The sequence below is a fragment of the Salvelinus alpinus genome, chromosome 16 (assembly GCF_045679555.1).
Source record: "Salvelinus alpinus chromosome 16, SLU_Salpinus.1, whole genome shotgun sequence".
NCBI classification, from domain to species: Eukaryota; Metazoa; Chordata; class Actinopteri; order Salmoniformes; family Salmonidae; genus Salvelinus; species Salvelinus alpinus.
This window is the reverse complement of record NC_092101.1, coordinates 56,170,529-56,182,270: the sequence shown is the minus strand read 5'-3', so window position 1 is coordinate 56,182,270 and position 11,742 is coordinate 56,170,529. Positions and strand designations below refer to the sequence as shown.

Below are 11,742 nucleotides of genomic sequence, written 5' to 3'. Positions count from 1 at the left end.
CTCTTCTCTTTAGCGAAGCTTTAGTGTCCTCATATAGCCAATGTTTTCCACTGAGCCCATTTCAGCCATTACCCGGAGTGTGTTTGACAGGTTATTACAAACATTGGACGTTAACATTAACAGGACAAAATGACAAGCAAGAATATGAAAGAGTCGCGAGATTAAAACGAAAGCAATCAATCCAGCGAGTTTTACTGTAAGCAACAAGTGGAATTTTTGCACCCCCTCAAACACAGGAAATGGATGGAAAAGAGAGATCCCTCAGGTTTTGGCAGGGCATGCAACTTGCTATTATATGGCAAAACAAGTTGAAAGGTGAACTTTAGGCAAATCAAAGCAGACCAGGCAGTACCTTGGACCCCTTCAGTCCGCCCAGCTGGTCTTTGTCATTGAGTCCCCAGACAAACACTTTGGTCCGGATGGTGGCGGTCGACTCCAGACCTGACGACTTCTTACGGGCCAGACTAGCAGAACAGAAAGAGAGGAATCACACGTCTGTTGTAAGAAGCCAGCAGGGATATAAAGGTCTAAACATGGACAACATGATCTCTACTGACTCAGAGGCCAACTATGCTCTGAAGGAATCATCAGAGAATGAATCGAATAGAGATGAAATACCAGTCAACTGTATTGGTCTAGTTAAGGGTTTTAGTAATAAACAGGGAAAAGGTCAAGGTCATTCCCCTCTTACTATGAAACTACTTATACCAAATACACAGCCTAATTATCCCCCTTGGTGGTTTAACTCACTACTGCTATCAGAAGAAACCCTTGGTGTCCTAACTCACTACTGCTATCAGAAGAAACCGTTGGTGTCTTAACTCACTACTGCTATCAGAAGAAACCCTTGGTGGTTTAACTCACTACTGCTATCAGAAGAAACCCTTGGTGTCTTAACTCACTACTGCTATCAGAAGAAACCCTTGGTGGTTTAACTCACTACTGCTATCAGAAGAAACCCCTGGTATCTTAACTCACTACTGCTATCAGAAGAAACCCTTGGTGTCCTAACTCACTACTGCTATCAGAAGAAACCCTGGTGGTTTAACTCACTACTGCTATCAGAAGACACCCTTGGTGGTTTAACTCACTACTGCTATCAGAAGAAACCCTTGGTGTCTTAACTCACTACTGCTATCAGAAGAAACCCTGGTGGTTTAACTCACTACTGCTATCAGAAGACACCCTTGGTGGTTTAACTCACTACTGCTATCAGAAGAAACCCCTGGTATCTTAACTCACTACTGCTATCAGAAGAAACCCTGGTGGTTTAACTCACTACTGCTATCAGAAGAAACCCTTGGTGTCCTAACTCACTACTGCTATCAGAAGAAACCCCTGGTATCTTAACTCACTACTGCTATCAGAAGAACCCCTTGGTGGTTTAACTCACGACTGCTATCAGAAGAAACCCCTGGTATCTTAACTCACTACTGCTATCAGAAGAACCCCTGGTGGTTTAACTCACTACTGCTATCAGAAGAAACCCCTGGTATCTTAACTCACCACTGCTATCAGAAGATACCCTTGTTATCTTAACTCACTACTGCTATCAGAAGATACCCTTGTTATCTTAACTCACTACTGCTATCAGAAGAAACCCTTGTTGCTTTTATATCATCTGAAATTGAGCTGTTTCTCAAGTGTAATCAAACCCCTGGAATGTCTCAGTGTGGGAATCAATGAAGGCTTATTTAAGAACCAATGGGAAGAGGATTGAGGTGAACAACTTTCAGACAAAACAGAGCTTCAGAGAATACATTCTTCATCTACAGCGCCCTGCACTAATATTGGCACCCTGGGTAAATATGAGCAAAACGGGCTGTCAAAAAAATGTATCTTTGTTGTTTATCCTCTTGGTCTTTCATTCAAAATATTCACAAAAATCTAACCTTTAACTAAAGTAAAATAAAATAATAAAACATTTATATTTCTTTTAATAAGATAACAATTTTTCTAAAATATATGTGTGCCACAACAACAACAAAAATCCCTTTCATTCAATACTTTGGCAAACCTCCCTTTGCCAAGATAACAGCTCTGAGTCTTCTCCTATAGCGCGTAATGAGGTTGGAGAACACATGACAAGGGACCTGAGACCGTTCCTCCATAAAGAATCTCTCCAGATCCTTCAAATTCCGAGGTCCACGCTTGGACTCTCCTCTTCAGAGTCCAAGCGTGAAGTCTCCTCTTCAGCTCATCCATGGGGTTTAGGTCAGGGGACTGGGGTGGCCATGGCAAAACCTTGATTCTGTGGTCAGTGAACCATTTTTGTGTTGATTTTGAGGTGTGCTTTGGATCATTGTCCTGCTGGAAGATCCAACCACGGCCCAGTTTAAGCTTCCTAGCAGAGGCAGTCAGGTTTTGATTTAATATCTGCTGGTACTTGATGGAGGCCACGATACCATGTATCCTAACAAGTTGTCCAGGACCTTAGGAAGAAAAACAGCCCCACAACATCAAAGATCCACCACCATACTTCACAGTGGGGATGAGGTACTTTTCTGCATGGATATCTCTCTGTCCACACCAAACCCACCTCTGGTGTTCGTTTCCAAAAAGCTCTATGTTGGTCTCATCTGACCGTAGAACCCGGTCCCATTGAAACTCTATGTTGGTCTCATCTGACCGTAGAACCTGGTCCCATTGAAACTCTATGTTGGTCTCATCTGACCGTAGAACCCGGTCCCATTGAAACTCTATGTTGGTCTCATCTGACCGTAGAACCTGGTCCCATTGAAACTCTATGTTGGTCTCATCTGACCGTAGAACCCGGTCCCATTGAAACTCTATGTTGGTCTCATCTGACTATAGAACCTGGTCCCATTGAAACTCTATGTTGGTCTCATCTGACCGTAGAACCCGGTCCCATCGAAACTCTATGTTGGTCTCATCTGACCGTAGAACCCGGTCCCATTGAAACTCTGTTGGTCTCATCTGACCGTAGAACCCGGTCCCATTGAAGCTCTATGTTGGTCTCATCTGACCATAGAACCCGGTCCCATTGAAACTCTATGTTGGTCTCATCTGACCATAGAACCCGGTCCCATTGAAACTCTATGTTGGTCTCATCTGACTATAGAACCCGGTCCCATTGAAACTCTATGTTGGTCTCATCTGACCATAGAACCCGGTCCCATTGAAACTCTATGATGGTCTCATCTGACCATAGAACCCGGTCCCATCGAAAGTTTCAGTAACATTTGGCAAACTGTAGGCGCTTGAGTTTGTTGTTTTATGACAGCAAAGGCTTTTTTATGGCAACCCTCCCAAACAACTTGAGGTTATGTAGGTGGTGTCTGATCGTAGTTTGAGACTTTCGAACCCCAAGACCCAACTAAAGTCTGCAATTCTCCAGCTGTGATCCTTGTAGATGTTTTTGTCCACTCTAACCATCCTCCTCACTGTGCGTGGGGTCAATATAGACACACGTCCTCTTTCAGGCAGATTGTTAACATCACCAGTTGTTTTAAACTTCTTCATTATTGCCCTGATAGTGGAAATGGGCATTTTCAACCTTTAAGCCATTTCCTTATTTGTGCAGCTCAACAACCTTTGTTACACATCATTACTGTATTCTCAGGTCTTTCCCATAGTGATGGATGACTATGGGAACATGGCCTGTGTGTCACCTCATATTTATTCCCCAGTGAAACAGGAAGTCATGGCTTACCACTTAAGTGTTCCTAATCGCTCAGGTGAACTTGGGAATATACCTCAGTTGGATTTTACTCAAAAGAATTTCTAGGGGTGCCAATAGTTGTGGCACATGTTTCGAATAATTTTTTAAATTTCACTTCTTTTATTTAAAATGTTTTTTTACATTTGACTTCAATGAGAAATGTTCGGTTTTTATGAATATTGTGAATGAAAGACCAAGAGGATAAACAGCCATTTTTGAGACGTTTTCTAAGATACTGGAGAGACCTAAAGAACTTTATTCCATCATTCAGAGTGGCACCACAGGAGGCCCCTCTAAGCAGTTCTATGGAGTGGCACCACAGGAGGCCCCTCTAAGCAGTTCTATGGAGTGGCACCACAGGAGGCCCCTCTAAGCAGTTCTATGGAGTGGCACCACAGGAGGCCCCTCTAAGCAGTTCTATGGAGTGGCACCACAGGAGGCCCCTCTAAGCAGTTCTATGGAGTGGCACCACAGGAGGCCCCTCTAAGCAGTTCTACGGAGAGGCACCGCAGGAGGCCCCTCTAAGCAGTTCTACGGAGAGGCACCGCAGGAGGCCCCTCTAAGCAGTTCTACGGAGTGGCACCACAGGAGGCCCCTCTAAGCAGTTCTACGGAGTGGCACCGCAGGAGGCCCTTCTAAACAGTTCTATGGAGTGGCACCGCAGGAGGCCCTTCTAACCAGTTCTATGGAGTGGCACCTAGGCTGCTAGAACCAAGACGACCCTAGGCTGCTAGAACCCAGACGACCCTAGGCTGCTAGAACCCAGACGATCCTAGGCTGCTAGAACCCAAACGATCCTAGGCTGCTAGAACCCAGACGATCCTAGGCTGCTAGAACCCAAACGATCCTAGGCTGCTAGAACCCAAACGATCCTAGGCTGCTAGAACCCAAACGATCCTAGGCTGCTAGAACCCAAACGATCCTAGGCTGCTAGAACCCAAACGATCCTAGGCTGCTAGAACCCAAACGATCCTAGGCTGCTAGAACCCAAACTATCCTAGGCTGCTAGAACCTAAACGATCCTAGGCTGCTAGAACCCAGACGATCCTAGGCTGCTAGAACCCAGACGATCCTAGGCTGCTAGAACCCAGACGACCCTAGGCTGCTAGAACCCAGACGACCCTAGGCTGCTAGAACCCAAACGATCCTAGGCTGCTAGAACCCAGACGATCCTAGGCTGCTAGAACCCAGACGATCCTACTTCAAATATAGTAAGAAACAGGAGAACACCAATCAAATCCCTTCAGATCTTCACAAGTACATAGGGCGTATGGTCTAGGGCGTATGGTCTAGGGCGTATGGTCTAGGGCGTATGGTCTAGGGCGTATGGTCTAGGGCGTATGGTCTAGGGCGTATGGTCTAGGGGTTGATTTAGGATTGTGGCACTACTTTAAACACAGAATCATTCCTCACCTCCCAGTAGGCGTCTTCTCATCCTCCTCTTCCTCGTTGTCTGAAGCCAGGAACGGCACGGTGGCCAGGTCTTCATCCTCTGCTCTGATCCGTCCCACGATACCCAGGCCGTGGATCTTACAGTCGATACCAGAGCTTCGGCACTGCTTGATGGCTATCTCTATGTACCTGTGGTACTGTAAGAGAACACAACACACTGGTGAGTACTGGTGGACACACAGATAACACCGGTTACGTGGTACTGAGGAATTACAACATATTCTCTCTTTTGAAGCTGGCGTGTTCAATTTAAAATTATATTGTTTACAAACAGTGAACTAAAACAAGCCTACATGTGGGGTTCTGATGGGGTACAGCAGTAGAGCTAATTTATAAGTTATATTCTTCAAGAATCAATGGCCCGTATATTAGGTACATCAGTCCGATCGCTCCTACAGACAGAGAGTCACGTGTCTTGCTAGATAAAGCAGGCAGACAGGCATCAAGACATTCAGTTACTGCTCTATTGAACGTTAGAATGGACAAAACCAGTGACCTAAGAGACTTTGAGCGTGGCTTGATCATCGGTGCCAGGTGTGTGGTGAGAAACAACATGGCGTCAGGCTGGATCTTAGTGGTGAGAAACAACATGGCGTCAGGCTGGATCTTAGTGGTGTGGTGAGAAACAACATGGCGTCAGGCTGGATCTTAGTGGTGAGAAACAACATGGCTTCAGGCTGGATCTTAGTGGTGAGAAACAACATGGCGTCAGGCTGGATCTTAGTGGTGAGAAACAACATGGCGTCCGGCTGGATCTTAGTGGTGAGAAACAACATGGCGTCAGGCTGGATCTTAGTGGTGAGAAACAACATGGCGTCAGGCTGGATCTTAGTGGTGAGAAACAACATGGCGTCAGGCTGGATCTTAGTGGTGAGAAACAACATGGCGTCAGGCTGGATCTTAGTGGTGAGAAACAACATGGCGTCAGGCTGGATCTTAGTGGTGTGGTGAGAAACAACATGGCTTCAGGCTGGATCTTAGTGGTGAGAAACAACATGGCGTCAGGCTGGATCTTAGTGGTGAGAAACAACATGGCGTCAGGCTGGATCTTAGTGGTGAGAAACAACATGGCTTCAGGCTGGATCTTAGTGGTGAGAAACAACATGGCTTCAGGCTGGATCTTAGTGGTGTGGTGAGAAACAACATGGCTTCAGGCTGGATCTTAGTGGTGAGAAACAACATGGCGTCAGGCTGGATCTTAGTGGTGAGAAACAACATGGCGTCAGGCTGGATCTTAGTGGTGAGAAACAACATGGCGTCAGGCTGGATCTTAGTGGTGAGAAACAACATGGCGTCAGGCTGGATCTTAGTGGTGTGGTGAGAAACAACATGGCGTCAGGCTGGATCTTAGTGGTGTGGTGAGAAACAACATGGCGTCAGGCTGGATCTTAGTGGTGAGAAACAACATGGCTTCAGGCTGGATCTTAGTGGTGAGAAACAACATGGCGTCAGGCTGGATCTTAGTGGTGAGAAACAACATGGCGTCAGGCTGGATCTTAGTGGTGAGAAACAACATGGCGTCAGGCTGGATCTTAGTGGTGAGAAACAACATGGCGTCAGGCTGGATCTTAGTGGTGAGAAACAACATGGCGTCAGGCTGGATCTTAGTGGTGAGAAACAACATGGCGTCAGGCTGGATCTTAGTGGTGAGAAACAACATGGCGTCAGGCTGGATCTTAGTGGTGTGGTGAGAAACAACATGGCTTCAGGCTGGATCTTAGTGGTGAGAAACAACATGGCGTCAGGCTGGATCTTAGTGGTGAGAAACAACATGGCGTCAGGCTGGATCTTAGTGGTGAGAAACAACATGGCGTCAGGCTGGATCTTAGTGGTGAGAAACAACATGGCTTCAGGCTGGATCTTAGTGGTGAGAAACAACATGGCTTCAGGCTGGATCTTAGTGGTGAGAAACAACATGGCGTCAGGCTGGATCTTAGTGGTGAGAAACAACATGGCGTCAGGCTGGATCTTAGTGGTGAGAAACAACATGGCGTCAGGCTGGATCTTAGTGGTGAGAAACAACATGGCGTCAGGCTGGATCTTAGTGGTGAGAAACAACATGGCGTCAGGCTGGATCTTAGTGGTGTGGTGAGAAACAACATGGCTTCAGGCTGGATCTTACTGGTGTGGTGAGAAACAACATGGCGTCAGGCTGGATCTTAGTGGTGAGAAACAACATGGCGTCAGGCTGGATCTTAGTGGTGAGAAACAACATGGCGTCAGGCTGGATCTTAGTGGTGTGGTGAGAAACAACATGGCGTCAGGCTGGATCTTAGTGGTGAGAAACAACATGGCGTCAGGCTGGATCTTAGTGGTGAGAAACAACATGGCTTCAGGCTGGATCTTAGTGGTGAGAAACAACATGGCTTCAGGCTGGATCTTAGTGGTGAGAAACAACATGGCTTCAGGCTGGATCTTAGTGGTGAGAAACAACATGGCTTCAGGCTGGATCTTAGTGGTGAGAAACAACATGGCGTCAGGCTGGATCTTAGTGGTGAGAAACAACATGGCGTCAGGCTGGATCTTAGTGGTGTGGTGAGAAACAACATGGCTTCAGGCTGGATCTTAGTGGTGAGAAACAACATGGCGTCAGGCTGGATCTTAGTGGTGAGAAACAACATGGCGTCAGGCTGGATCTTAGTGGTGTGGTGAGAAACAACATGGCGTCAGGCTGGATCTTAGTGGTGTGGTGAGAAACAACATGGCGTCAGGCTGGATCTTAGTGGTGAGAAACAACATGGCGTCAGGCTGGATCTTAGTGGTGAGAAACAACATGGCGTCAGGCTGGATCTTAGTGGTGAGAAACAACATGGCTTCAGGCTGGATCTTAGTGGTGAGAAACAACATGGCGTCAGGCTGGATCTTAGTGGTGAGAAACAACATGGCTTCAGGCTGGATCTTAGTGGTGTGGTGAGAAACAAAATGGCGTCAGGCTGGATCTTAGTGGTGTGCCGGTTCCAGTATCTCAGAAACGGCCTCCTGGGGTTTTCACACACAACAGTGTCTAGGGTTTACAGAGAACGATGCGATAAACAAAAAACATCCAGTCAGCGTCAGTCCTGTGGGTGAAAACAGCTCGTTGATGAGAGAAGTCCGAGGAGAACGGCAAGATCGTGAAAGCTAACAGGCGGGTCACAAACAGGCAAATAACGGCGCAGTACAACAGTGGTGTGTAGAACGACATCTTGGAACGCACAACTCGTCAATCCTTGTCATAGATGGGCTATGGCAGCACCTGGTTCCACTCCTATCAGCTAAAAACAAGAAGAAGTGGCTCCAGTGGGCATGCGATCACCAACACTGGACAACTGAGGAGTGGAAAACAGTGCCTCGTCCAACAAATCCCAGATCCTGTTGCGTCATGCAGAGTCAGGATTTGGCGTAAGCGTAAGTACATGGCCCCATCCTGCCCCCAACGGGACAGGCTGCTGGCGGTGTAGGCAGCATGAGTCCATGGCCCCATCCTGCCTGCTGTCAACGGGACAGGCTGCTGGCGGTGTAGGCAGCATAAACCATGGCCCCATCCTGCCTGGTGTCAACGGGACAGGCTGCTGGCGGTGTAGGCAGCATGAGTCCATGGCCCCATCCTGCCTACTGTCAACGGGACAGGCTGCTGGCGGTGTAGGCAGCATGAGTCAATGGCCCCATCCTGCCTGGTGTCAACGGGACAGGCTGCTGGCGGTGTAGGCAGCATGAGTCCATGGCCCCATCCTGCCTGGTGTCAACGGGACAGGATGCTGGCAGTGTAGGCAGCATGAGTCCATGGCCCCATCCTGCCTGGTGTCAACGGGACAGGCTGCTGGCGGTGTAGGCAGCATGAGTCCATGGCCCCATCCTGCCTGGTGTCAACGGGACAGGATGCTGGCAGTGTAGGCAGCATGAGTCCATGGCCCCATCCTGCCTGGTGTCAACGGGACAGGCTGCTGGCGGTGTAGGCAGCATGAGTCCATGGCCCCATCCTGCCTGCTGTCAACGGGACAGGCTGGTGGCGGTGTAGGCAGCATGAGTCCATGGCCCCATCCTGCCTGGTGTCAACGGGACAGGCTGCTGGCGGTGTAGGCAGCATGAGTCCATGGCCCCATCCTGCCTGCTGTCAACGGGACAGGCTGCTGCCGGTGTAGGCAGCATGAACCATGGCCCCATCCTGCCTGGTGTCAACGGGACAGGCTGCTGGCGGTGTAGGCAGCATGAACCATGGCCCCATCCTGCCTGGTGTCAACGGGACAGGCTGCTGGCGGTGTAGGCAGCATGAGTCCATGGCCCCATCCTGCCTGGTGTCAACGGGACAGGCTGCTGGCGGTGTAGGCAGCATGAGTCCATGGCCCCATCCTGCCTGGTGTCAACGGGACAGGCTGCTGGCGGTGTAGGCAGCATGAGTCCATGGCCCCATCCTGCCTGGTGTCAACGGGACAGGATGCTGGCGGTGTAGGCAGCATGAGTCCATGGCCCCATCCTGCCTGGTGTCAACGGGACAGGCTGCTGGCGGTGTAGGCAGCATGAGTCCATGGCCCCATCCTGCCTGCTGTCAACGGGACAGGCTGGTGGCGGTGTAGGCAGCATGAGTCCATGGCCCCATCCTGCCTGCTGTCAATGGGACAGGCTGCTGGCGGTGTAGGCAGCATGAGTCCATGGCCCCATCCTGCCTGGTGTCAACGGGACAGGCTGCTGGCGGTGTAGGCAGCATGAGTCCATGGCCCCATCCTGCCTGCTGTCAACGGGACAGGCTGGTGGCGGTGTAGGCAGCATGAGTCCATGGCCCCATCCTGCCTGGTGTCAACGGGACAGGCTGCTGGCGGTGTAGGTAACATGAGTCCATGGCCCCATCCTGCCTGGTGTCAACGGGACAGGCTGCTGGTGGTGTAGGCAGCATGAGTCCATGGCCCCATCCTGCCTGGTGTCAACGGGACAGGCTGGTGGCGGTGTAGGCAGCATGAGTCCATGGCCCCATCCTGCCTGGTGTCAACGGGACAGGCTGCTGGCGGTGTAGAGAATGTTTTCCTGGCACACGTTAGGTCCCTTGATACCAAATTGAGCAACGTTTCCATGCCCCGAAGAGTTCAGGCTGTTCTGAAGACAAAGGGGGGTCTGACCCGGTACTAGATGGGTGTACCTAATAAACGTTCCACTGAGTTTAATATACAAGTCCAAAAATGGATGTACCTATCCCAGATTGCCCCTATAAATTGAGTGAACGTACCTCATTGCAGTCGTTGAGCAGAGGAACAGTGGTGTCTGTGGGGTTGATAATGTATATAGATAATGTAGATAATGTTTAAGTTACCTCATTGCAGTCGTTGAGCAGAGGAACAGTGGTGTCTGTGGGATTGATGTTGATAGTTTTCAGCTCTACCAGGTTGTTCAGGGAACTGCCACCTAGACAGGGGAAACACCAGCATGAATATACTGCTCTGGTACAAACCACGTCATTTAAATACTAACATACTACTGCTCTGATACAAACCAAGTCATTTAAATACTAACATAATACTGCTCTGATACAAACCAAGTCATTTAAATACTAACATAATACTGCTCTGTTACAAACCAAGTCATTTAAATACTAACATGAGAATACTGCTCATGCCATTAAAAAAAAATACATAATGTTTTATTTAGACACTACAACCACAATTCATTCACACTGTTGCCACAAAGGTAGAAGCACAGAATCAGCTCCAGACCATTATTCCTCCTCCACCAAACTTTACAGTTGGCACTATGCATTGGGGCAGGTAGTGTTCTCATGGCATCCGCCAAACTCTGATTTGTCTGTCGGACTGCCAGATGGTGAAGCATGATTCATCACTCCAGAGAACGCGTTTCCACTGCTCCAGAGTCCAATGAGAGGTGAGCTTTGCACCACTCCAGCCGACGCTTGGCATTGTGCATTGTGTGGTCTGTGACGACCACCAGGCCTGTGAGGTCTGTGTCTCTGTGACGACCACCAGGCCTGTGAGGTCTGTGATGACCAAAAGGCCTGTGAGGTCTGTGTTTCTGACGACCAAAAGGTCTGTGAGGTCTGAGTCTCTGTGACGACCACCAGGCCTGTGAGGTCTGTGTCTCTGTGACGACCACCAGGCATGTGAGGTCTGTGTCTCTGTGACGACCACCAGGCCTGTGAGGTCTGTGTCTCTGTGACGACCACCAGGCCTGTGAGGTCTGTGTCTCTGTGACGACCACCAGGCCTGTGAGGTCTGTGTCTCTGTGACGACCACCAGGCATGTGAGGTCTGTGTCTCTGTGACGACCACCAGGCCTGTGAGGTCTGTGTCTCTGTGACGACCACCAGGCCTGTGAGGTCTGTGTCTCTGTGACGACCACCAGGCCTGTGAGGTCTGTGTCTCTGTGACGACCACCAGGCCTGTGAGGTCTGTGTCTCTGTGACGACCACCAGGCCTGTGAGGTCTGTGTCTCTGTGACGACCACCAGGCCTGTGAGGTCTGTGTCTCTGTGACGACCACCAGGCCTGTGAGGTCTGTGTCTCTGTGACGACCACCAGGCCTGTGAGGTCTGTGTCTCTGTGACGACCACCAGGCCTGTGAGGTCTGTGTCTCTGTGACGACCACCAGGCCTGTGAGGTCTGTGTCTCTGTGACGACCACCAGGCCTG

The 11,742-nt window shown here is 49.5% G+C and overlaps 1 protein-coding gene across 12 annotated transcripts in view; it reads right to left on the bottom strand.

Annotated features, from left to right (window-relative positions):
• The window catches only part of herc2 (HECT and RLD domain containing E3 ubiquitin protein ligase 2), a gene marked incomplete at its 3' end in the record, with an annotated part of 169,836 nt that overhangs the window by 61,624 nt on the left and 96,470 nt on the right, over positions 1 to 11,742 (bottom strand). For all 12 annotated transcript variants that reach the window (XM_071346645.1, XM_071346646.1, XM_071346652.1 and 9 more), the window contains 3 exon segments: positions 353 to 464; positions 5,096 to 5,271; positions 10,416 to 10,507. In XM_071346645.1, coding sequence (XP_071202746.1) covers positions 353 to 464; positions 5,096 to 5,271; positions 10,416 to 10,507 — 380 coding nt within the window.